General features: G+C 42.6%; 1 protein-coding gene across 3 annotated transcripts in view; it reads right to left on the reverse strand.

Moving 5' to 3' along the window:
* The window catches only part of LOC146001536 (uncharacterized), a 129515-nt gene that overhangs the window by 46164 nt on the left and 56568 nt on the right, over window positions 1-26783 (reverse strand). Inside the window, exon 1 of one of the 3 annotated variants that reach the window (XM_083138977.1) lies at window positions 6640-6972. The exons of 1 other annotated variant lie outside the window; for it this stretch is intronic. In XM_083138977.1, coding sequence (XP_082995103.1) covers window positions 6640-6691 — 52 coding nt within the window. In that variant the 5' untranslated portion in view covers window positions 6692-6972. Of the gene's footprint in view, window positions 1-6639; window positions 6973-26783 lie in introns of those variants that run through there. One more of the 3 variants, XM_083138988.1, reaches the window with a different exon arrangement.

Raw genomic sequence — 26783 nt, forward strand, 5'->3', positions numbered from 1 at the left:
AGGAATTTATAGAATTGCATTGTATAGGTACCTGATTTAGCTAACCACACATTAAAACAGGAAAACACTAATAATAAAAGCTTCTGAAGTTCATATACGAGGGGTATCCAGAAAAAAGCTCCAATCGTGCCTATACGCAGCACTAGTGGTCGGAGAGCGACACACACACATGCAGGCAGGAAGAAGTGGCATGTAACACGCTCAGAATTTGGCACAGAGCCACCAGCAATCGTGTGAGGTGTGCAGACCGGACGTCGTGAGTGATAGTATGGTCAGACGATGATGCAGACAATTCACGGAAGGCCAATGGAATGTGCACAACCCCATACAGCTGAGTACACATGGGCCCTTTGCATCACTTCAGGTGAGAGATCTTAGACCACTCCCTGTACAGCCCTGGCCTTGAATGTACCGACTTTCATCTCTTTGTTTAACTGAAGAGGTTTCTGGCAGGGCCAGGATTTGACAGCTACACTGCGGTAGAGATAGTTCCAGTCTTTGCTGTCAGACACATATACCATGGGCATACAAAATTTAGTGCCATGCTACGACAAATGCCAGAACAATGGTGGTGATTATGCCGAAAATTAGGTTAGGACACACTGTTACTAATGTAATAAATTACAACTGATATTCTTGTTTTATTTATGCCTAATCGGTAGGGACCTTGATTTTTTTGTTATTGTTTTTTCAAATTGGTGTATTTTTTATTTTTTACAATTCGGTGTTATTTTTCCCAAAATTCACATTTTCATTTTAGTGCATTATCTGGCAAATATCTGAAATTATACCTTCATGGTGTTTTTAAACTACTGTTTCAAATTGTAAGTCACATGGCTTACGCCTCTTTGTGAGAGTTTGATAATTTGATTTTTTTTTTTTGGGAAAGTTATTTTCCATACCCCTTTTTTAATTTTAAGGTAAGGATCAGATAATGGAATTTTCCCCGTATATTCTGAAGGATGCATAATGACCATAAGTGGCGACTCACCCAAAAAAATAAAAAACAATCAATCACACCTGACAGATACCGATATATTATGGCACCAAAAATTGGCATTATCTTTTTTTGACTTGTTAGTGTTACGTTTCCCAAAATTCGCGTTTTTGTTTTAGAACATTTATCTGCCAAATATACCGAAACGTAATACTCCATTTGTGCTTTTAAACTATTATTTTAAATTGTAGGTCACATGGTCTACGTATTTTCGTGACAGTTTGATATGTTGGAACAGATTTTTGAGGAAGTAAAAGTAAAGTGCTCCCCTGCACTTTTCCATGAAGGTGTATAGGGGTGATGTGATCAGCACCACGCTCCATGCTACCTTTATTCCTCAAAGTTAACTCAAGGTACCAGCTTCATATGATGCTGGGTGGAGGCCGGAGCAGTTTGAATAGGTGGAAAACATCCCGGTTCTCCCCCGCAGGAGATCGACCCTGGGTCTCTCGCATAGTAGTCAGACGCCCTAATGACTGAGTTCCATTATTACTCGCTCGACAAATGCCGATGGTGCGCACTTAGCTTGGTAATTCAAAACATATCTCGTGCGACAAATACGAAGATGTGGCTCCAATATGACGGTAGATACGCACTCGATCTCCTGTTAGAACCCTGCCACTTTGCTCTGTGATGTAAATGGTTTTGATAGAAGTTGAAAAAATCGTGGGAAATACATGATTTAATGTGGCTGTCAGAATTATTCCATGTACGTATAACTCTATAGTTTACTCTTGAGTAAAATGTTGGAAAACTTGCATGTTCTATGTAAACAAACATGTTTGTTTTAGAACATTTCTTTTAAAAAATCGCTAAAAACGCCAACAATTCGCATTTTATGCCAAATTTCAATATTTCGAAGGGGCGAAAAATGTGTCCAGACATCACTGCACATTCCTAAACATAGCTTCGCAGAAATTACCATTTTCACGGTTTTGGCATTTGCAAAAAATCAATGTCCCTACTAATTGGAAATTACTTTCTGGCCACCCCTCGTATAAATCAGTAGATGGAAAGTGAAAATTTAGCAGGACTGGCAGAGAAAAGTCAATTCTTGAAGAAAGTGATTTGCTTTTATGATTGAATGATTTGAGTAAATATGATATTAACATATTTACGTATTTATTATTAGTATTTTATTTCATAATATTGGACATTAACCTTACTCAGCGAGAGATTTAAGACCATCTCTCATGAGTTTAAACAGACAGGACAGAGAGTGGTGTTAATTTCATTGCAATACTAGTGTTGCAGTAAATTTGAGGTTGGGAGCAAGCACTTGCCAATTTTTATAACGTTCACCAATGCAGATTTATGTTTCACTTTTTCGTGATAGTATTCAATATATATCCGATTTGGTTGGATTCTTCTTGATATCTAAGAATAGTGCGATGTCATTCTAAACGTATGATAACTTGTGCGAAACCAGTAATACGTCAGGATGATGAAAGAAAACCTTCGTAAGCACTGCTACATTAAATAAGGTGAAGTGAGCCAGAAGAGTAATAAAATTCCAGCAGCATATTGGCAGTCTAAAGCTCTTCTTGTTTATGCATTCGATTTTTGTTGGATGTTGCATCCATGCAATTTCTGTCGCATGTTGTAGTGAGGTACTTTGTCGGGTAGCGATATTCGACAAAAAACGGCGCCACCCGCTCTTATCCCCTCCATCTGTTGACAAGTCCCCTTGCTACTCCCAAAAGGACAAGAAAAAAAAATGATAATTCAATGCTTTTTCCACGTAATATTTAGAGGCTTAACATTTACTCCGCCGATGATACCATATGGTATCATCAGTGTAAGGTCGTACTCGCCCGATGATACCATATGGTATCATGGTGCTGATTACGAAATGAATGTGCTTTTTGGACCTTCATACACTTATGGTTGGGTGGAAACTCTGACACAGGTCTGGAGCAAGCCTGGGAAATTCATATTGATGACCAACCTCCCTCTTCTCTGCAACATATCCATGCCACATTTCCGAACAGAGTTCCACATTTTGGCTCATTATTCAACTTGTATGGCACCCAGGAACATGAAATATGTTTCAATCTCTTTGGAAACGTCATTTCTTTGAAGAGAATAATAAGGTTTGCGCCTTCTCCCCAAAATAGCGGCAGAAGAGGGGGCAAAGTCGAGATTTTTTTTTTCATGGAAATTCGGTGGTCGCGGCCCCAAACCCGCCTTCCTCGGTTCGGCATTCTGAATTATACACGGTTGCATGCTATGATGATTTAGCTGCAAAACAAAACTTATCCGAAGTAGATTGCTCCTATAGTGCCCGAGTTATAACAATTTTCCTCCAAAAATGCAAATTACCTATTTTTTGTAAAAAAAAAATAATCACATTTTGACTTATTATTCAACGTGTATGGCACCCAAGAACATGAAACATATTACGTTCTCTTCAGAAATGTCCATTCTTTGAAAAGAACACTAAAGTTCGCGCCTTCTTCCAAAATAGCGGGAAAGAGGGGGGCAAACTCCAGATTCTTATGGTTTCTTCATTGAAATTCGGGGGCTGCGCCCCCAAACCCCCTTTCCTCGGTTCAGCGTTCTAAATTGTACACGGTTGCATGCTCTGATGTTTTAGCTGCAAATTAAAACTTATCCGAAGTAGATTGCTCGCATAGTGCCCGAGTTATAACAATTTTCTGAGCAATATGCAAATTACCTATTTTTAGTAAAAAAAAAACAGTGTTTCACATTTTGGCTTATGGCACCCAAGAACGTGAAACATATTTCATTCTCTTTGGAAACGTCCATTCTTTGAAGAGAATACTAAGGTTTGCGCCTTATCCCCAAAATAGCGGGAGAAGAAGGGGCAAACTTCAGATTTTTGTCTTTTTCATTGAAATTCGGGGGTCCGGTTCCCCCAAACTCCCTTCCTCGTTCCGGCGTTCTGAATTGTATTTGGTTGCATGCTATGACGTTTTATCTGAAAAACAAAATTTATCTGAAGTAGATTGCTCCCATAGTGCCCGAGTTATAACAATTTTCCTCCAAAAAAGAGAGTTACATATTTTTCGTAAAAATAAAAAATCACATTTTGACTTATTATTCTACTTGTATGGCACCCAAGAACATGAAACATGTTTCATTCTCTTGAGAAATGTCCATTATTTGAAAATAATACTAAAGTTCGTGCCTTCTTCCCAAAATAGTGGGAGAAGAGGGGGCAAACTTCAGATTTTTTTTTCTTTCTATTGAAATTTGGGGTTCACGCCCCCAAACCCCCTTCCTCGGTCCGGCGTTCTGAATTGTACACGGTTGCATGCTATGATGTTTTAGCTGCAAAACAAAACTTATCCGAAGTAGATTGCTCCCATAGTGCCAGAGTTATAACAATTTTCTGTTCCCGTGCAGAGTTCCATAACGATATCTTTAAATTAAATAAAAAAAGTCAATGAAGACGAAATTCCCTGACTATTTTTGACATCTCAAATTCCCTGACTTTTCCCGGTTTTCCAGGTCTGTCGCCACCCTGTGTGCTTTATTATTATTATTATTAGTAGTAGTAGTAGTAGTAGTAGTAGTAGTAATAGTACTAGTAGAAGTAGTAGTAGTAGTAATAGTATTGTCCCAGATCTGTGACTGTGATAAATTGGCCATTTACATTTCTTTCCACAGCATTTTCCATAATATTTCACAAGCTCAAAGGGGAGGGGGGTTAAACCCCGTAACCTCCCCTTGTGTACGCCACTGCTTCCAAAATAAGGAAGATGTACACCCACCTTCCACCACACCCCTCAACCTCCATGGTCATATGCCCTACGTCGAAAATCCTCGAAAATCCTGGGCAAGCCACTGCTGACCAACGAACACCCCTGCCCAGTTTCGAATAGCACATTTCAGTGGTGGAATCATGGTCGTAGACAAAACTTTCAGAGGATTGATTGATTTGCTTTAATTGACTTCGCTTTATGTGACACTGTTGGCTAATTTGCGAAGATGGGGATGAGTGATGACATGATGAAAATGACGAATGGACACTCATAAACATCCATGCCTAGGCCGAGATTCGAACCCGGGACCCCTGGCGTCTTAGCGCGATGTGATAACCATTCCGCCACGGAGGCCGGCAAACTAAACTTTCAGAGGAGGTGGCCAATATTTGATCACATACTTCTCGTTACTATACAAGCATTTGTTTCATAGGATCGAATGTAGGTTAAATCCACCTAGGTATATACTACGCCGACCTCTGTGAGGAGAGTGTGGGTGAGCGCAACACGCACGAAGTTCGAGGTCCCAAGTTCGAAATCTTGTACGACGCGAAATGTACTGGTCGGAAAGGGAATTTTCAGTTTGAACCAGGAAAAACACTGGAAAAGGGCTGCCAGAAGTGAAAGTAGAGGGGTGGCAGGTTAGCTGTGATTACTACAAAAATAAAACCTGTTTAGAACAAGTATCATGAATAATAAATGTATGAAACCTCTGGCTCCATTGCCCTCGGCGGGGTTCTCTCAGCTTCCCACTCCCTGCTGTATTTGTGTAAAACTTTGAATAAGTATTTGAAAATGAGTTGCCGATTTTGGTTTCTGAACGTTTCTGCATTAATTTACCATGCCATAAGTTTCAGAGGGGGGGTGGGGAGTTGAGCCATAAGAATTCCTCGAACAACAGAGATGAGAATATGTGGAGCCCTACCTCCACACCGCGTAATCCACTGATATGGAAATGTAGTTTATATGCAAATATCTATCCTTTATGATCCAGGTTTTCATTCGTCGTGCTGTCGGAAGAACTGCTCTGTGAACTATGACAATTTATAGCAATTTACAAAGTTTAGCTTTTTTTATTTTAAAGCAGGAGGAGAGATGGAGATTAGATTGTAGTGCACGTAATGTAAAAAAAAAATAATAAACCTTAGGAATAAATACGTAATGTTTATATATTTAAATTTAGTCGTCCAAGCAATGCACCATTTTTCAATATTTTTTACCAAAAGAAAAATTCTGATAGTTAAATCGACAAAAGTTATTTTTAAGTCCGCTTTATGGACGGGTAAGCTAATCGAGGCTCGATCTACAGTTGAAAGCGTGATCCCAATCACTGAAATATGTCCCACTTACATCGGCATTAGCGTGCTCAGTTTTAACCCCACCCAACCTAAAATCGTTCAACTAAACCGAATATAAAGTTTTAAACCATAGAACAAACAAGTAAGTTTTAGCGAACATGAAATTTTTGGCAGTAAGTATGATCAGACAATTTCAGAGTGTTGTATCTACATTTGTAAAACGCAATAACTACAAATAAATCACAAACTACGAAAGCAACAACAAAATGTCAATGTTAAATTATGAAACTTATCACAGTTATGCTGTATTATGCCATAATTTGAAAGGATAACATGTATTTATTTAGTATATGTATTCATTATTATTACCATTACTACAATATGAAAATAAAAAAGCACTTAGATTTTTTAGTCGAATCTATAACAATCCAAATCCTACTAAAACAAATGTTTATAAAGACTCTGCAGAAGACTAAATTAGAAAACGACGTTCTGCTTAAATTTCATAACACTCTAACGTAACAACTAATTGTTTTTTTGTTGTTTTTTTACGAACAGTGGAGAAGATAACTAAAAATATTACTCCATAGCACGATAAAGTGAATTATTTACTCACAGCAAGTTTCTACATCCGATGGCAAATCAAACTCGTCTGACGAATCGTCCATTTTTGTAACACAAGACTACCGTAAATCAGGGGGAAAAGTTATTATTAAATTCTTGGTCACGATACGGTGCGTAACTGCAACTTGTGCCCAAGCAGTTCAAAATACCACTTTGGTCTTGAAATGTGAAATTACTTCGTAAAAGATACTGCAAACGACGACATGGCAGCAAAAGTTGCCATGTCATCGGTTTGCAAGGGTTACATCACTGCTAATTTCTATATTCTACTACGACAGAAGTCGTTTCACTAATCTTTGGTTTCACCATAACAAAGATTAAGATGGAGAGTTGCTGATTCCATAGACATGTAGAACAAGATTAGAAAAACCTCGCAATGGTTATTTCTCCGTTATACATACGTCACATTTCCCTTCATGCCTGGCCAGAGTAATCGATTCCGTGCGATATAAGAACTTTAAGGACAATGCAAAATTTAGGGTAACTTCGGATATGAAACATTCATCCAACAATATTTAATAAGAAACTAAATGTTTTACAGTTAGTATTACATAGATAAAAGTAGCGACTTACAAGCAAGCGTGTAATATATTTTCAATGGTTGCTTTTAATCTTAAAATATTTCGTAAATGTTCGGTTATGCGCAATCGCATGGTCAAAGAATAAAAAACTACTACGAGTAGGCCTATCCAAATTTAAAATATACTCAAAACCGATTGTATCGATTTAGTGCTGACCCTCTAACGATTATACATTCTATTTTAGAAGTAAAAATATTAAAATATGATTAGATGTGCACACAGGGTGGCTACTCTAGGACCATGATAAAATTCAAGTATAATTCCCGGTTTTCAAGGCAAATTTAAAAAAAATTCAAGGCCACAAGCAGATGTTTTCTCTATTTCAACCTTGCGTATTACCGCCTCTCAACACCCACACACATGCACCAGAGGCGCAACCACGAACTTTTGTCTGGGGGGGGGGCAAGTACCAGGATAAACGTATCAATAATAATAATAATAATGACATTATTATGACTATTATTATTAGAAGTAGTGGTAGTATCAAAGACGTTATCATGCTCGTAAATTACAGAAAAGGGGGGTAGAAGTCGGTGTTAAAGCATTTGTGTTGGAACAACACTAAATTGTGTACGTATTCAAAGTTTCTTTAATACATATTATATATATATATATACAGGGTGTCATTTTAATGGCGCCCACGGACCACAGACTCGTATAGAGGACATCAAAACAAACAACTTTTCTCAGTAACATTTTTCTCGTTGGTGCGTCGATTCGACGCTAGAGCCGTTCAAAAAAGGCAGTTTTGCCGCCTGGATGCTGGCAACACAACATTTGATCGTATATGTGACGTCATTTCCTACGGCGAAATAGCACACGGCAGGGTTGCAAGTAACAAGCAAATTGTGAAAAATGACAAACTACTAATCACATTATTAGCTGTAAAACGAAGCGAGAAACGCGTCCAGTAGACAGAACATCATAGCCTACCAGCCAGAAGATCAGCAGTCATCTCCGGGGAAGGGAGAAGTGAACCAACGATAGAAGAATGGTAAAAAAAACGTATTCAAAATGAAGTGTCAATATCAGATTTTGTCTCAGCCTACATATCAAATATCAACAACAATACATTTTATTGCACTTACAGCTTACATGTGGCTGTTTACGCCCAGTTACATGTCAAATATTTGCAAATCTCGTTTCAAGGTTGATATCTGGAGGTTTGTGTCCAGATGAATTGTGGTACTTTTGTGCTGATAACGGAAGTATCCGAGGTTCACGTTGTTACATTACGACGAAAACACGTACAACCACATTAATAATGTAATGATGAATCAGTAGCGAATATACTGCCCTGTTCACAGTTGCAAACTATTAAATGTGTATCCAGTGCATAGATAAACACTGTCGTTGGAGAGCTTGTATTACTACTACTTATATCCCTGTATTTTCAACCATTTTTGCCACTTGCCTCATAATGCCCTGAATATACATTATATTATGTGTTGCTTACCTTTGGAATTTTGAGTGCTTTCATTCCTATTTTGTTATCTGTTCAGTGTGTCACAGACAACTAGTATCAGAAGGACGAATTGGATAGATTAAATTGTAGATGCCAACTTAGTAACTAGATTTGCAAATATTTGACATCTAAGCCGAGACAAAATTCGATATGAGTAGACCTAAATAGAGAATTGACAAACACCAATTGGAGCTCGGTGGAGCTCGCCTTAATGGTTTCCTCTTGTAAGGCATGAGCTCCATTTTCTCGCAGTGTTGCCAACTCCTACCTACACCCTTTTTTTTTTTTTACTTGGCAAGGGCTAGAGAGAGAGAGAGACCTATAGCTGGCAACAGTGGTGAGCGAATGCACCTTATCGTAATTTTCCAACTCCGGCAATGTTCGTAGATCGTGACCTTTGTAAACCTACCTCTCTCGGGGGAACGACGTGCCACACACACACACACACACACACACACACGCACGCGCACGCGCGCGCATATGTATTGTAACACAAACAAACAAACAAAATAATAATTGTTGTTTTTAGGATGCCTGGCCCCTATAACCTCGCCAGGGTGCGTGGTGCCCAACCAAAAATGTAAAAGTTTTCTAATGGCTGCGGTTATAGATTACCGCACCTCTGTAGAGTTTCACGTGTTTTTTTTTTTCCCCCAAACTTCCATGAAACCCTACAGAGGACCTCCGTAATGCATACAACGTGTACTAACGACTCTAGTGTTATTTGATGTTGTGATATTTTTGGATATAGAGTTTTATTGTGAGATATAGATAAAAATAATTATGTTTATTATAATATTTTCTTGATGAAGATGGAGAATATGTGCGTGTTACAAATAAAGTTGCATGCTTTTTTTTCTAGTGTGTGTGTATGTGTTTTTGATGTTTCGACAGCATCTGAAACGATAAAAAAGAAATTTTATTGTTAATTTTCACGTGTAAAAACAACAACAAATTTTTTTTGTGCAAATTTTCTGATTGTCTCTCGTGCTATAGTGCAAAAAAGATATTGTAGCTGATAGCTAATGAAATTGATATTTGTAACTGATCTGAACTAGTGAAATTCGTATTGTGCTATTGTAACTGATTGTGCTAGTGCAGAAAATTTCTTATTATGCAAGAAAAGATGTTAAAAAACTTGTTAAAACTGCTCTGTGACCCTCTCGTTCTTCACGTCGTAGGCGAAGGACTTCTCTGCAATCAGGATGACACTGCATAGGGTATCCTCGGGCAAGGCATCGTGGAACTCGCAGACGACCTTGATGTTGGTTCGATCGTTGACCACAACCTTCTTTCTCTTAGATGTGTTGATGACGGTCATGGGTCTCCGTGCTTTGAACTCGCTGGGCGTGTAGTACATGTCCACGCTTCCCTCGGTCACGCGTTTGTAAGCCGAAAACGCTTCGTAAAGTTTGAGGTAATCGTTTTTGGTCACGTCGAGGTTGTAATTCTCGCGCGGGAACACTTCGTTGCGTCCATTTTTGAGATAAACGTTCTTGATCTTGCAGTCGTCGAACTTGCTGGAATCTTTCTCCTGATTCTTGTCCCGCCCGGTCTGAAAAAGCACTACGACGAAATCTGGCATGTCGAACTGTATGTTGTTGAACTGCGTCGTCACGTCGAATTCCATGTGACTTCCCGACGCCACCTTCTGCACGCACTGGTAACCGTGAAAGTGAATCGGCACCTGCGGACTTTTCAAGATCTCCGCTTTGTACTTGAGGGCGTAGTTCGTTTCGTATTCCACCACCGGCATTCTCAATTCCATGCTTTGGATGACGCACTTGGCTGCTTCGGGTAGAGTGTTGGCTATCGGCGTGGTGCCGTCCGGACCCAAAGTAGCGTATCGCATCAGTGCGTCGTTGTCGTTGGCCGCTCTTCGAAACGTAACCCTCAGTCCTCCCTTCCACATGATCTCCTTGTAATCGGAGAAGAAACCAGGCAGCAGACGCATGGGAAAGAGCACCGTGTGACTTTTCGTCGATATTTTGGTCCCGGCTTCGAATCCCCCGGCCTGGTAGTACGCTGCGTCCGTTTTGGATAATTTCAACGTTCCCACTGCCGTCGACGTGATGCCTGGATAATCTATTCTGTCGATGACGGTGTTGTGTTTCCTCACCTCCACCTGCGAGAACAGGTGAGGCACGAAGTTGTCCACGAGTATCAAGTTTGCTGCTGCAGGAAACGCGTCTCCGCTTTCCTTCTTCACCACGTCGAATTGAAGGTAGAGGTCCGCTCTGTGAGGATGAACGAACCCATCGCCTACGTCCACGTCGTATTCGATCTCCCTGTTCGCCTCGTTGAGATTGGCGAACGTGCGACGCTTGGGAGGGAAAGATTGCAATTCGTAACTTTCGATTTGCTCCATTTTACATGTATGGTTATTTATTATACGTTGATCTCCACGATGGCCGTCGTAGTGGCACCTGCGAAATCCACCACGTCTCCTTTCTCGTTCGTCACCACCAACTCTATGTCGTCTATGCGGTTGCGACATACTGGAAAATAGATCGGCGAAGAGGGCGTGTAGATGATCGGTTCCATGAACTCGGAACTTGGTTTGAAAGTGGCTATGATTCCCGTCTGCTTGTGACTTCCTAACAATCCGTCCGAAGATTTCGTGATCATACCTTCCGCCACGTTGCAGTGTACGTTCAGAGTCTCTATGGCCAAGAATTTAGGAATATTTGTTGCCGTGTGCTTGATGCCAGCTTCGAGTTTGGTGTCGTTCTCGAAACCTAAAAGTTCTCCCATGGTGCCCAGGTCCACGGTCTCCGTAGCGGATAGGATTTCCACTCTGTGCGTGACCGAATTTTGAGAAAAGTACGTGCCTTTGGGTAATTGAGCTTGCAAAGTGGAAAGATTGTATTGGCCTGGCGTGACGGCGATGTGTTCGCTTCCGACGCTAATTTTGTTGTGCTGCGTGACGTTAGGTATGAGGTACATGCTGTAGAATGCACGCAGAGCCACGGATTTAGGATAGACGATGTCGTCGTGCAGCGTGAGTTTCAAGATCGAAGATTCGCTCGTGAGATGGAACACGCCCATCCTAGTGATGCTGTTTGAGGTTCCACAGTGCTTTCTGGAAATCCTCGATCGTAGGGTTATTTATTTTAGAGAGAAACGCGAGCACGGAGAGGCAGAGATGGCCGCAGTTCACGTCTCCGAAATCTTGAATGCGTTCGTCGTTGTAGTATATGGAGGTTTTGTTCGTTTTCAGATAATGAATTAAATTTGTAGGTGGAACGCCTCCGAAAGAATCGAAAACGAATGCTTTATCATCATCGTTTTTGTGGTAACATATCCAATGCGTGCCTGGATTTTCTTGACCGTCCAAGTTGACTACTCCGCATTCTCTTCTTTTGACGGTTGAAGGTAACGAGTCGGACATGAAAACTCCTCTGAAGTGCTTGATTTGTAACGGTTCAATCAGAGATTCAATGTCTCGGTTGGTGAGTGCTTCTGTTTCTTTTTTTTAAACTTTCTCATCACACCCTTGCCCCTTTTCTCCATGGCCAGGTTGTGACGTTTCTGTTCTTCCAACTCGGCCTTGTTCTTCTTCGAGTCGATGACGGTTTTCGCGATGGCGGCACTTCCGCCGGCTAAACTTCCAACGGCCCCCAATGCTGCCAGGATGGCCGGGATGCTGAATATGAAACCTCCGACCTTTTGCTGTTTCCGCGAACGCTGCAATCTTTTCAATTGAGGTGTGCTGAGCAGCAATTTCATTCCGTGTCCTTTCGACAAGCAAGAACGTTTCTTCTCGCGTTGTTTCTTGGTGAGTAACCCATCGAGGGCACCTAGATTTTTAAGATTGGAGTATGGTATCTGGTACACGACACCCTTGGGCTTCATGTTGATGCTCTATGTGTTATTTTCACGGTATGTTATTTATATATATATTCTGAGATTTTTTCTTGTGTAGTTTTTTACGGTATGTTATTTATATATTTTCAAGGCCTCGCAGTCGTTACACAAATTCTATTACGTGCTTCGTTTTCTTGCCAAGAAGTTCCTTTGTCCCCTTGTACACGATTCGAGTTTTGTTCTCGATTAAAATAGATAGCTTCTCGTCGCATAACATGTTAGCGTATCGATCTGGTAAAAATAGACTGTATTGTGCGTTGAGCAACAGGCGTACCTTGGGACCATACTGGGTAGAAACGATTGAACCGGAAGTTATCGTGTAAGGTTTGTCGACTACCAATTCCTGAATTTTTACATACTCGACTGACAAATTTAGCATTTGTTTTAATGCTTGGAGATCACGTATTTTTTCGGTCGTCATATCAAAAAAAATTTCAAAGTGTTAGAGAGAAATTTAATTGTTTTTTCACGATGTGTGTTATTTATATATACCGAAGATTATTTTTTTTCACGATGTGTGTTATTTATATATCAAGTTTTTTTTGGCACGTATATATATTATTATTTTTTTAACAGAGGAAGAAAGTCCGTGCTTCGGAAAACGCGATGATGTGCGTAATGATATCTTCCTTCTCCTGCATAGACTTGTACCAATCATCAGTATACCGTCTTCTTCCCTGCATCGCCTCGTGCAGTTCCTCCGACCTCTCGTTCAATTTTTCCCCTGCAGCCGAAAGCAGAATGTTGAGATCACTGCACCTCAGGCCGCTGATCCCCCGAAGATGGTCCTTGAGAACCATTTCACAAGGGATGCGAAATTCCGGCGTCGTTCTTGCTATGATCACAAGTTTATTAACATCTCCGTTAACTACCTTTTTGAATATTTTAGATAGTAGCTCGGGTGGCAAATCAGTTATGCAAGCCATGTTGTTTTTTTACTGTATGTTATTTATATACCCCACCCCAATTTTTGTTTCGTGTTCATGGCGATGGTGGTACCCAGTGCGGCGACCCGTTCACCCAACGATGCGTCTCTGCTCACGAACCTTTCGAAAGCTGCGTGCTCTAACTTTCTGTCTGCTTCGTGACGTGCGTCCAGATCCGTCTGCGTGGTGTTGTAGGCGATGTCGTGATCTTTGCATGCCGCGTCCAACGGATTCACACCCTTGTCTCCTCTCTCCAATCTTTTCTCGAGTTTGGTACCCGGTCCGCAGTACTGGTAGCCAGGTAGATGCATCTCGAAAGGTAACTTGTTGATGATGTCGTTCACGAGTCCCTTTCCTTCGGCCACGTTCCAAAATTTCGGAGGCAGCGTGTTGATGATTTTGATCAGGTAACCTATGCCCTTGTCGTCGTTCACGATGAAGTTGGAAAGTTTCGTGCTGATCATGTCCACGATGCCAACCTTCTCGTTGTAGAAATTACGGTTGCCTGCATTCTCTTCGCCGGCTATCACCAACAATCGGTCCACGAGTTTCCTAACGTCGTCCACCCAAACGAATTCTTTGGGTAACGTGTTGTAGCGTTTGACGCCGCTGCCCGTTTTGACCTGGTTCCAAATCGGTTTGATGAGATTCCTGTACTTCTCGCCGCTGCTCGATTTCACCCTATTCTGCGAGGCGTCGTTGTTCTGGTACAAGGCATCCGTCATGATCAGAATTTCCTTGTAACTCTGGTAATCTTCGTCGGTGTAATCTTTCGGCTGCTTTTTGGCAACGAGTTCCCACAGTCCCACCGTACCCGGATACCTGTTCCAACTGTCCTTGTCGCCTAAATTGACTTTAATGTCGTTGCCTTCGAAGGTCACCTTCGATTTCCCAATCTTCCACACCACACCGCCGCCTTCGCTGGTTTCCATGCTGGGATACAATCCGAACACTTCATCCTTGTCGAATTTCCCCGTGCTCAGGTAGTCTCGTGCCAAAGGACCCAACTCGATTTTATCCGAAGACGACGTGCTACCAATGGCTCGACGTCGTGCCGGTGCATCCTTCAGTTCGAACGGCGTCGAAGGAATGCTCGAAATGGGTGTGGGTACGGCGTAACTTTTAGCTGCGAGCGGTACGAGTTCATTAATCAAATTTTTATTTTGTTCCGTGACACTTTTAATTTCTTTACCTAGACTGCTGATGGCATCGATCACGGGTTGATCCTGACGTTTCTTCTCTTCGTAGAATCCGCGATTCTCGGATTTCCAACCTTTGAAGCGCTTCGCGAGGTAATCGCGAAGCTTGAGATTTTCATCCTCGATTTTTCGTTTCGTCATGACGTTATTTATATACGTCGTTTCTCACAACGTTGCAACGTTTAGAAAATCGTTGATTTTGTTTCTGTATTTTCCGTCGTTGGGTTTTCTCGTCATGTCGATCGTCACAAATCCGAAATCGTCACCGTTCCAGCAAGTAGAGCAGCCTTCCGAAAATTGATTGTAGTTCATGTCTCCGCCTACGTAGTCATCGTACGCATGCTTGAGGTTGGTGTGATCTTGACGAAACAAACATATGAAATTGGCGTTGTCGCGCACTAACTGTTTTGGAATTTTGGAAAACGTTTGAGCTAGGTAAAAACAATCCATTCCTTTGTGACGACCTTGCGTGAAAAAGTTGCGAATTTCATTTTGATTTTCCAGGATGGCGTCGTCGAACACAACAACTGAATTTTCACGACAATCGTCGAGTGGTTTTATTTCCGAGGCGAATGTTGCAATGTCCAGACCATCGTACAGTTTCATCAGTTGCTGGTATTTGGATTGCTCCAAACTTTTCGAGAACACGTACAGGTGCCTGTTCTTCCAATTTAACCAATTCGGTGCGAGGAGAAAATTGTCCACGAGCAGTGTTGTTTTCCCACACCCCGAAGGACCTACGATCAGACAGCGGATGCTGTCGGGAAGCAACTCGCCGTTCTTTTTCTTCGTTTGACTTTCCGGATCCGGTAGACGCTTCACCACGTTCCACGTACTTACAAGATCACTTCGTCCGCGTCGATCCAACTCTTTTCTGGAAGTCCCAGCCATTTGACAAACAGTTTGTCACCTTTCCTACGCAATACTTTCTCGATGAGGTACGTGTCGGGGTGTTTCGTTTTAGAGAGTTCCTCTTCGTAAAATCTTCCTTTCAAAATCTCGCCGCTACTATCTTTTATTATATACGTGTGTCGGTTTCCAGGTAAAACTCGAACCACGGTAAAAAGTTCCGTGCTCCAATTTTTTGTGAACCCCTTCTCGAAGGTGCGTTTGAATTTGCTGATCCTCACCTGGTCTCCAATTTTGTATTTAGCTTTTTTGTCGTGGGTGTGTACTTTGGACAGTAAACGGTAGAAATTAAACGCAGCTCGTCGGACTTGGTAACGTCAGATGGCTTCATGCCTATCGTTCTGTGTACCGTTTCATTATAGGTGTCGACGAGTTCCGGCAGGATGTCGACCCATTTGTAATTTCCCCGAAGCGTGAATCGTTTCCACATGTGTGTTTTCAAAGTTCGATTGAATCTTTCCACGACGCTGGCTTTGACGTGACTGAAAGTCGAATAATGTCGAATCTTGTGTTTTTGAATAAACTTTTGGAATACGGCGTTGTAAAATTCTTTACCCTTGTCTGTTTGCAGAAACCGTGGTCGTCTGCCGCCGCTTTCGCGAAAAATTGTCTTGAATGCTTCCGTGACGCACGTTCCCGTTTTCGCCTTCAAAGGTAGAGCCCATGCGAATTTCGAAAACGTGTCTATGACGGTGAGAAGGTACTTGTTGCCCTTGTTCCATTTATGTGTGTTTTTCAAATTGCCGCTGCTCATCTCCACGAGGTCGCTTTGCCAGAGGTCGTCGATGCCCTTGGTTACCACAGCCAAACGTTCGTAGTTACGGCGTGCAGGTTTATGCAATTCTTCGACGATGGCTTGCCTTGACATTTTTTTTGTTTAGAGATTACGTTTCAAGAGAAGCACAAGCGTGATGGGATTCAAAGAGGGCGGCACTTCGCTCGTGTTTTGAATGATCAGCTTATCGCCGGCACTCACGTCGAAAACGGTGAGATCTTCGTCTTCGTGTATTTCATATATGTTGCGCGTTTCGTTCCAACGTGCCAGAGGAATGTTTCCTGCTTTCTGGACACCACGATTCGATATCAAAGTCATGGTGGGAACGCTAGCTTTTCTACCGTGAGACCAGTACGAAAATTCGTTTATCTGAATCGTGCCATCGAGGAGAAACTTGTAGTACGGATGATAAGGATGCAACATGTACAGTTTGTTACCTTCGACGAACGTGGAGATTCTCTGTTGATTGGGTACGCTGTTGATTTCGATGGCTTGCAGAAAATGCAGTTTAGCGAATTTAGTGTCGACGCCGAGCAGATTACTGTGAACTTGTCCGAGTTTATTTTCGATGGGCAGCAAATGCTCGACTATGGTATCCGTTACGGTAGAAAACGACGGTTTGATTTTCACTTCCACGTTCAACTGCTTGTAGTTTTCGTTGAGTTCTTGCAACTTGGCACCGAAAGAGGCCAGCGTCGATTCCTGCGTGGATTCCAGCACTCCAACTTGATCTCTGATGTTGACGACGATGTTCTGAAGGTTCTCGACTTGATTCAATTTCGAGCTCTTCTCGGTAAGATCGTTCACGATGCTTCGCATCTCTGTAAACTGCATGTGAAGGTCGGCTACGCTCTGGGAAGTGGGCAGCGTCGACACCAGCGAAGCAAGTTCGTCTCGAATCTGTTCCACGTTCGCCGTTTCCGTTTCCAGTCGTTTCAGCATTCGAGATATGTTTCTTTTCAAAGCGTGCAATTCTTTGGAGGTGGGGAGATTGGCCACTTTACTCTCGAGATCGCTCAACGAACTTTTGATGTCGCTCGAATCTGATAGTGCCGTCACCGCCGTTTTCAATTTTTCCAAATCTTCGCTCGAAGGCACGCTCGTTCGTAACGATTCCAAGTCACCCTGTATGTTGTCCAGTACGTGATGAAAATGAGCGAGATTCGTTTCGACTTTAAATTTTCTAAATATTCCATCTTCTGCTGAACCGTGCTCAACGTGTCTTGAATGCTCGTCAACGCTCTCGCTTCAGCGTGAATATTTTTAATTTCTTCGTTGATCAATTCCAAGGACGCCTGAAGCGTAGCGATGGTGGTTTGAATGTGTTCGAAATCTTGATAGGCCTCCAATTGAATTTTTATGTTCGCGACGCTTTTACCGATGACCTGCAGTTCGTCCGACGATGGTAGGTTCGTCATTGTATCTTCCAAAGTCTGCAACTTGGATTTAATTTCTTCCAACGTGCCGGTGAATTCTTCTTGTAATTTGGAAACGACGACATGCAAGCGTTCTGCGTCTATATCGCTCACGACGGTTTGAAGTTCGGAGAAATTCTTTTCTATTGCGGAAGGTCGTTCTTCGATTTCGAGTTTCAGTTTTTCCAAATCTTCATTTTTCGATTGAAATTGCTGTAATTTGGCCAAATCATTTTGAAGCGAATCCACGCTCAACTGTATATTTTGAACGCTGTCGTAAGAAGGTACGTCGACATAATTTTTTATCAGCGTCTTCAGTTCGGAATCGATTTTCAGAATGGGGTCGAGACATTGCGTTTGGAGCGTAGCGATTTCCGACTCTAAACTTTTGTTTAAGGTTTCCTGCAAAGCGATCAAATCGGTCCTCAACTTCTTAACTCGAATGTCCAACATGAGAATCTCTTCTGCGTGGTCTACACGCTTGGTGTTGCCGAAAATGTCGTTAGGCATTTTTGGTTAACGGTTATTTATAATAGGATAGACGATTCGTAATTCTACGAAGAGAGGAATAAGTTTGTCGTAATCTCCGAGGAGTTCCATGTAAAAATAATCTCCTGCAGACACATCGTACGTAATGTTAGAAAGCATCTTGTCGTGCTTGATTCGAAAAATGTTCTTGCCGGTAGAAATTTTGATTTCGCCTGCGTTCTCCGGATTCACGGTGATTTGAAGTTTCCCGTCGATCGGAATTTCGTAAAAATGTAAATTGTTGTTGAAAATGTAAAAAGTTTTGCCGACGTCTTCATCCAATTTCGTCCAAATGCTGTTGAGGTGAATGATCAACAGACCGTTGAGTTTAGGTAACACAGAAGGTAAGACTTCATGATCTGGTATGGACGGTGCAGTTTCCATGATGATCTGTTTTTTGAAACCGAACAAGTTCATAGGCATGCTGGTTATTTAAGGATACGGTCAAAGTTTTATTTTGTAATGACAGTCAAAGTGTTTTTTTTTTTTTACTGAGTAACAAAATGATTTTTTTTTTTTTTTTTTGTTTTGTTTTTATGAATTTTCTGTTGAAGATGGGCATATGTTGCAGGTTTTGCTTTCTGCTAAGCGATAGTGCCCCCACGGCAGTGTGTGAATTCCGCACTTCAGGATGCACCTCTTATCATCGTGCGCATCCAAAGCAATCTTCCTGACAATGTTGGTTGTCAATTTATGGTTGACGCTCTGGATTCGATACTCTTTTCGTAGAACAGGTGAGCGAGTTTTCAGGCATTCAACATAATCCTCGAATGCGAGATGCTTTTGTACAACCTGCCTACCTACACCCTTGGCCTTCTTGGTGACAGACCCCCCGGCCCGAATTGCATAGGCTTTGGCCCGAAGTCCAGCAAACTCAAGAATAACATCCCCGTCCTTCTCGTCCTTGAGTTTACCGGGCACTTTTTTGTTTCGGGGCAGGATGCCGTACTGGTTCGGCTGGGGATAGCCTGATGTGTCGAAAAGCTCGATGAAAGGTGGAATCGACGCTATATCCTTATATGCATCAACTGTGCGAACATGGTAGACCAAGCTGTCCGTATCTGTATATAAAAGAGAAATGCCACGATCATAATGTTTGCACATTGTACCATAATGTGTCTCAAACATATGCAACTTGCTCAAGTCCAGAATAGTAGCACCAACATAAATTGGCTTTGTCAGGCGCACCACCGGTTTATCCATGTGGACCAGAGCCAACTGCTTATTATAAATAGTCCTTGATTTAAAGAACGGGCTTGCAACCAGCTTACGACATCGCTTCGCATTGGTAACCAGCCTAACGTCCACGCGATTTCTCACGTTCTCCATCGTTTTACCGAACACAGCATTATTCATCAGCTTGAAGAAGTTTTTGTCAAGCTCCGAGGTTGCAGCGATGCGGTGTTCGGTATTGGCTTTGATGTAGGGTACTAACCAGTTACTGTGCTCGAACCTGAGGATGCGATGAATTTTACCAATTGTAACACCTTGCCTCATCAACCAAGCAAGATTCAGGTAATGTAGCACATACCTCTCTTTGGGCTCAACATCCATGATAAGCTTGGGTTGATTCGAGTTAGGTAAACGCTTAAATTCTGGAGCAGGTGGTAACTCGCTGAATACATCATGGAGGTTCTCAGAGAATTTGATGTCCACCTCGGCAAAATATCCGTATGTACAATCTTCGAAATTTTTCATGTCGAAATCCGAAGGATTAACCCACTCGAATCCCTTGTACGGAAGTTTCTGCATCATGGAAAATCCATACAGGTTGTTTACATCTGTGTGGAGGATGTAGCTTGTTGTTTTAGAGGGATCGTAACCGGTGGCCATGTATTGATTGTTAGCACGTGCATAGCGTTGCGTCACCTGGACCATACCGCCTCGGATGCCTCGTTCCAAAAAAAGTAACTTTTCCACATCATTAAGAAGCTGGAGTTTAATCCTGGTCGTGAGCAGCATGGCCGACCATGCCAGTCCGGGGAGGCTGTAGAAGTAGGCAGGGTCTAGGTGGTAGATGTTTATTGCTGTCGCGCGAAACGCCTGCAAAACGTCCGCGAGGAGCGTCACGTCAAGCTTTAAATATGCGTCGTGATAATCCCCAAAATTTCGACAACCTAACTCTTTCCACATGGACTGGGCGTGCTGGTATTCCTCATCTGTTATGTTAGAGCCTCTCAGCCGACTGTAGAATTTATCCTGTGGAGGGAGCGATGTTTCCTTGAACTTGTCGGGGTCCGTTACGTACTCGTAGGGGTAGACCCCCTTACGTCTGATGAGCCCAACATCCAAGTTTGGAAAACTAGCTGCAGTGATAGTCAGCTGCTCGTCCCTAAGCTTGCCTGCAAGAGCATCAAGGCTTGCATGGAGGAAACGCAGCGAGTCAAGAAACCGAAGCTCGATAGTTGCTTCCAATTCGGGGATAGACACCCACTTACTCACGCTAATGTAGCGCTCCTCGTTCTGTGCTAAGACCCTGATACGACTATCATCGTAGCCGAGATGGGGTACCAAGTGATGAAAATCGTATCCCGAGCCGTTGTGAAAGAAGATGGGAATAAAGCGCGGGTCCCTAGCTTTTAAGTTGCACGTGTTGCACCACGGACCGATGTAGCTACCAGTACCATAATGGTCGTGGTGGTGTACTTTACTGTTATCGTCGGTGAAGACCAAGTTGCAAACAGGGCAGTTGGTTGCCTCCTCGTGCCTACGCTTATTCTTAGGAGAAAGTCGTCGCATGCGCTTGGGGGACAGCAACACTTTTCCTATTTTTTGGGCCTCCTCTACCATCCTCTGCAAGAAGTGCTTGACCGGGTCGGGACCGCGATAGACATACGGCTCGGGGGTAACACGTCGGTCTCGCCACACCACAACGTAGGCGTAACTCGAGGCCTCGTGGAGTTGGTAAGGGGTGGTGGAAGAAACTTCGGGATCGGGATAGCAGGTGGAGAGGGGTTCGAGGAAGGCTTCGAAGTCTGCTACAATGATGGCAGGATGCTTTGCCATGGCGCTATGCATGCTAAATTTTTCTGTCGCATCAGGATTGGGTAGAATAGTTCGTGCAGGTTTGTTGGTACTGCAGTATAGCATGTGGCGAGCGAGCTTCTCGGCAGCGATGTTTTCTCCTTGTAAGCTCTGGTGTTTTTGTTGTTGGTTGTCAAAAGTGATCAGACACCTTCGACAAACTTCTATGCTACCATGATGCTTGCTTTTTTGACTCGACACCAACCGGGAGAGCGAGCGAATAAGGGCGTAGTGGTGTTGTGTCTCATTCTTCATGAGCAGGAGGTTGACTTCTCGTGCCTCGTTGTTGTTGCTCACGTTGCTCACCCGGATGGGGTAGACCTCATTTTTGTTCTCGGTGAGACCGTAAATGTTTATGGCTAATTGTAAGTTGCGAGCACGTGCCTCAAACTTGCCAACATCCGAAAGCGCCACGGGGCAATCTATTCCCACCATTGCATCCTCCAACTCCGACTCGTACTGCATGTAGTGGGTAACGCGACGCGGTTGTTTTTTCCAGTCGACGGGGTGCAACGCTGCCAGCACCGACCAGACGAAGCACTTGTTATCCCTGTTCTGAATATTCAGAACAGCCTTCTTTGCTGCAACATCTGGTGGTAGAGCGACGTAACTAGACCCGGACATTGGTGCAAACTGACTAAAAGTAACACACAATTTATGGGGTTCTCCGCACAGCGAACCGCCCGAGCCTGTGGCCTCGTGCTCCTCCTGTTTAACAAGCAGCTCTTCGGTAAACTTGTCGTAAATTTCCCCAATGCTGTCACCATCCGCCAGATGCAGCGTTTTTGCTTTCGTTGCATGAAAGAAAGTGTATCTTTCATCGGTCGGCTTCTTGTATGTGCAACATAGCGTACCGTAGAATTTAGTGGAGGAGTGCGTAGCCAGTGCATTACTAAGAATAGAAACTATCTCTGCTCGCTTCTCCTCTAAAAAGCTACGAACATCGCAAGAGCCGTCCGACAATCGGACATAATCTCCTAATATTCCTCCGAAAGCAGACCGGTCTGCTTTCATCGCAGGCTTGACGCGTTTGGCGGGTGGTGGCGAGTCGGCTACCGCTTTCCTCTTAGTCGAGCTGGTCGACGGTTGTGGAACAGGTGCTCCGACGACGACTTTGCATGTTGTGATATGCCTTTTCAGATGACCAATAGTAATATGTTTGTCGCACCTGGGACATGGTTCGGTGGCAGCCAAATGCTTGCCTGGCACGCAGGTGCGACAATGTCTTGCAAAATGTTGGCTTGACATGGTTCTCTTGCACACAGGGCAACTTTTCATGGAGCGCATTTTTTTCCTTTTTTTCGGGGTATGTTTATTTATATGTGATCTGTTGGTGGTAGAGTGTTTACAAGACAAAAATGCTTTATGAGGAAAATTTTGTAAGCTAATTCTAATTAGTGTTAGTTTGAGGGATTATTTATATATGGGTGGTGTTGTCTTCCTCAAATATGTGCTTTAATCAGCCCTATAAAAAAATAAAAAAAAATATATAAGAAAAATATGATTGTAGATAGAAAAAACACAATAAATATTGTATGCATGTGTAATTCTATTTAGCTTATTTTTGCTAGACACGAAACTTCTTCAGATTTTATTGCCTACTAGTATATTTTTCTACCAATCTAGTAGAAGTGTGAAACTATGAAAATGTTCTTGTTTAAGCACTAATCATTATGTTTCCAATAGGACTCCTATGGGGCGTAAAACCTTGTAACTTTGCTCTATGTATATACTAGTGCTTTTCCAACATATTCACAAAACCTTAGAACCTTCACAGACAAAAAAATAAAATTTCCCCCTGTGTACATGTATAATTCGAATCCCACTGTAGGTCCAGTTTCGATTAGCCTTACTGTGCATAAAACAACAAATCCAGCCCAGAGTATCAACACATTCAAAAAAATAAAATTTCTCCTGTACACTTGTATAATTTTAATCTCCAAGTTCGATACCCGGCGGAGGTGGTTCGGATCCCACTGTAGGTCCAGTTTCGATTAGCCTTACTGTGCATAAAACAACAAATCCAGCCCAGAGTATCAACACATTCAAAAAAATAAAGTTTCTCCTGTACACTTGTATAATTTTAATCTCCAAGTTCGATACCCGGCGGAGGTGGTTCGGATCCCACTGTAGGTCCAGTTTCGATTAGCCTTACTGTGCATAAAACAACAAATCCAGCCCAGAGTATCAACACATTCAAAAAGATAAAGTTTCTCCTGTACACTTGTATAATTTTAATCTCCAAGTTCGATACCCGGCGGAGGTGGTTCGGATCCCACTGTAGGTCCAGTTTCGATTAGCCTTACTGTGCATAAAACAACAAATCCAGCCCAGAGTATCAACACATTAAAAAAAAAAAAAATTCTCCTGTACACTTGTATAATTTTAATCTCCAAGTTCGATACCCGGCGGAGGTGGTTCGGATCCCACTGTAGGTCCAGTTTCGATTAGCCTTACTGTGCATAAAAAACAAATCCAGCCCAGAGTATCAACACATTCAAAAAAATAAAGTTTCTCCTGTACACTTGTATAATTTTAATCTCCAAGTTCGATACCCGGCGGAGGTGGTTCGGATCCCACTGTAGGTCCAGTTTCGATTAGCCTTACTGTGCATAAAACAACAAATCCAGCCCAGAGTATCAACACATTCAAAAAGATAAAGTTTCTCCTGTACACTTGTATAATTTTAATCTCCAAGTTCGATACCCGGCGGAGGTGGTTCGGATCCCACTGTAGGTCCAGTTTCGATTAGCCTTACTGTGCATAAAACAACAAATCCAGCCCAGAGTACACGCGTCAATACCATCCACCATGAGTAAACTAACATAATCATAATTATCGTCCCTCCCCTCCCTCCGATTGTTACCTCGCTTTTATGTTATTCGCGATGAAGAATAGTTTTTTCAAGCGCACGTTATGTATGCTCATATTTTTGTTTTGTTTATCGTAAATTTCGATGTTTAATCAAAACAACACTTCCTGTTCAATAACGCCACTCGAAATTATTATTATTAACACACACACACATGCAAGAGAAATAACAAGAAACAAAACTTACCTACAAAAGGCTGCTAGCAATTTAACACTCACAAATGGTAGTATAATCGCATACAGTCGCAAAAACTTCACTGTTCTGTCCAAAAGCTTTCACACTACTGTGTTTGATTTGACCTACATCCACACCACAGAAACAAAAATCATCTGGCCTCTCCCCTTTCAGCATGAACTTTGGGAGTGGCGCGAATTCCACGCCGGAACAAACGTCCCGCCTGGCACGGAAGTTGATGTTTATCGCAGCATCACAAATCCCACACCGGCTGCATGGAAGTAGATATTCACGTGTATTTTTCACAGGACACGCTAAACGCTACGTGTATCTGCAAAATTATGGCCTTGCATAAAAAAATCAAAAAATTTAAAAACGATAAAACTTTACCGCCGGGCAAACTGCTCGAAATAGACGCCAAACAGAACACGGCTAAATTAATGATGAATAGCATGTACGGGCAAATATACGAATTGAAGGACATCCCCGAAGAGATTCGCCCCCACGTCAATCAATTTTACGTTCGAAGGCCGTTAGAGAACCTTTTATTTTTTTTGGTTGGGCACCACGCACCCTGGCGAGGTTATAGGGGCCAGGAATCCTAAAAAAAAAACAACAATTATTATTTTGTTTGTTTGTTTGTGTTACAATACATATGCGCGCGCGTGCGCGTGCGTGTGTATGTGTGTGTGTGTGTGTGTGTGTGTGTGGCACGTCGTTCCCCCGAGAGAGGTAGGTTTACAAAGGTCACGATCTACGAACATTGCCGGAGTTGGAAAATTACGATAAGGTGCATTCGCTCACCACTGTTGCCAGCTATAGGTCTCTCGCTCTCTCTCTAGCCCTTGCCAAGTAAAAAAAAAAAGGGTGTAGGTAGGAGTTGGCAACACTGCGAGAAAATAGAGCTCATGCCTTACAAGAGGAAACCATTAAGGCGAGCTCCACCGAGCTCCAATTACTGTTTGTCAATTCTCTATTTAGGTCTACTGATATGTCCATTTCAATTTCAATTCTATTTCCTTTCTACCATTTTTCGTATCGTTTGTTTACTTCCTGTTAGGTTACAGAACGTGTTTTCTCGTTTTGTTTTACGGTACATAATATGGCTGATTGTAGCTATGTCATTTTTCATAGAATATGTGTGTTCCTGGCAACCCTGGAACGCATAGCTTCACGACGGGATATGACGTCACAAATGCAATCAAATGTTGTGTGTGGTTGCCAGCATTCAGGCGGCAAAACGGGCTTTTTTAAACAACTGTAGCGCTGAAACGATGCACCAACCAGAAATATTTTACTGAGAAAAGTTGTTTGTTTTGAGGTCCTCTATACGCTCCCGTGTTCCGTGGGCGCCATTAAAATGACACCCTGTATATATATATATATATATATACAGGGTGTTTCTAAAGGTCGTTTACAACGCTTGGGAGGTGATTCCTCACACGAAAACAAGCAAAAAGTCTAAGTTCCATTTTTACGACTGAGGCTTCGTTTCCGAGATAGGAGCCTCGCAAAAGGTGACAAAGTGAACGTCACACCTGACTTGGACGAATACTATAACAGATAGAGAGGCGGTTCCAAGGGAATCATAAAGGAATCGTATGTGCTCAGTCCGGAAGTCACTATGAAAAGTTCACTGCACGCATGCGCAATGGAGTCCTCAAAGGAATTGGGGATTTCCAGCAAGAAAAATACATGGAAAGGGTATGTAACGCAGCAAGAAGGACCGTGACAATGAGAAATGCGTTAAAGACAACACATCCCGACGTCAAACATCAAAACATGAGCACCGAACACAAAATCCGAAAAGTTGAGCACGGTTGCATACCCCAGTTACACGCGAGGAATGAACGAATCATGTCATGTGGCATACGAGAGACACATTACTCCACCAGGAGGAGGGAAAGAAAAACACATTATCAGGTGATTGCGACAACGTGTATTTTTACACGCGACAACTACGTAATATCCCCCCCACACACACACAACAAACAACAAATGCTACAATATCTTACGCACAGACAGTCCGTGTCACTGTACACCAACTGAAGATGTCACTTTCACCACACAAAGGGGGTGGGGAGCAATACCAAGAGTGTTCTAACTGAGATTTGCCGAGGGCAATAATCACAGACGGTTTTCAAAATGTCTGCCATTCACTTCTACGCAGAGATGACAGCGACATTTCAAGGATTGTCGAGTACGAGCAAACAAGCCAGATGTATCTGCTTCCGTCGCGGCGGCGACGTTGATGCGACAACGAGGTCCTCAGCTGATGTGACAGGTGTGTCGTATACGAGGGTTTTCATTTCTCCCCAGAAGAAAAAATCGAGAGGGTTGAGGTCTGGCGACCTCGGTGGCCAAGGCACAGGCTCATCACTACCAATGAACCTATTGCGAA

The sequence above is a fragment of the Lepisma saccharinum genome, chromosome 1 (genome assembly GCF_977018435.1).
Source record: "Lepisma saccharinum chromosome 1, izLepSacc3.1, whole genome shotgun sequence".
NCBI classification, from domain to species: Eukaryota; Metazoa; Arthropoda; class Insecta; order Zygentoma; family Lepismatidae; genus Lepisma; species Lepisma saccharinum.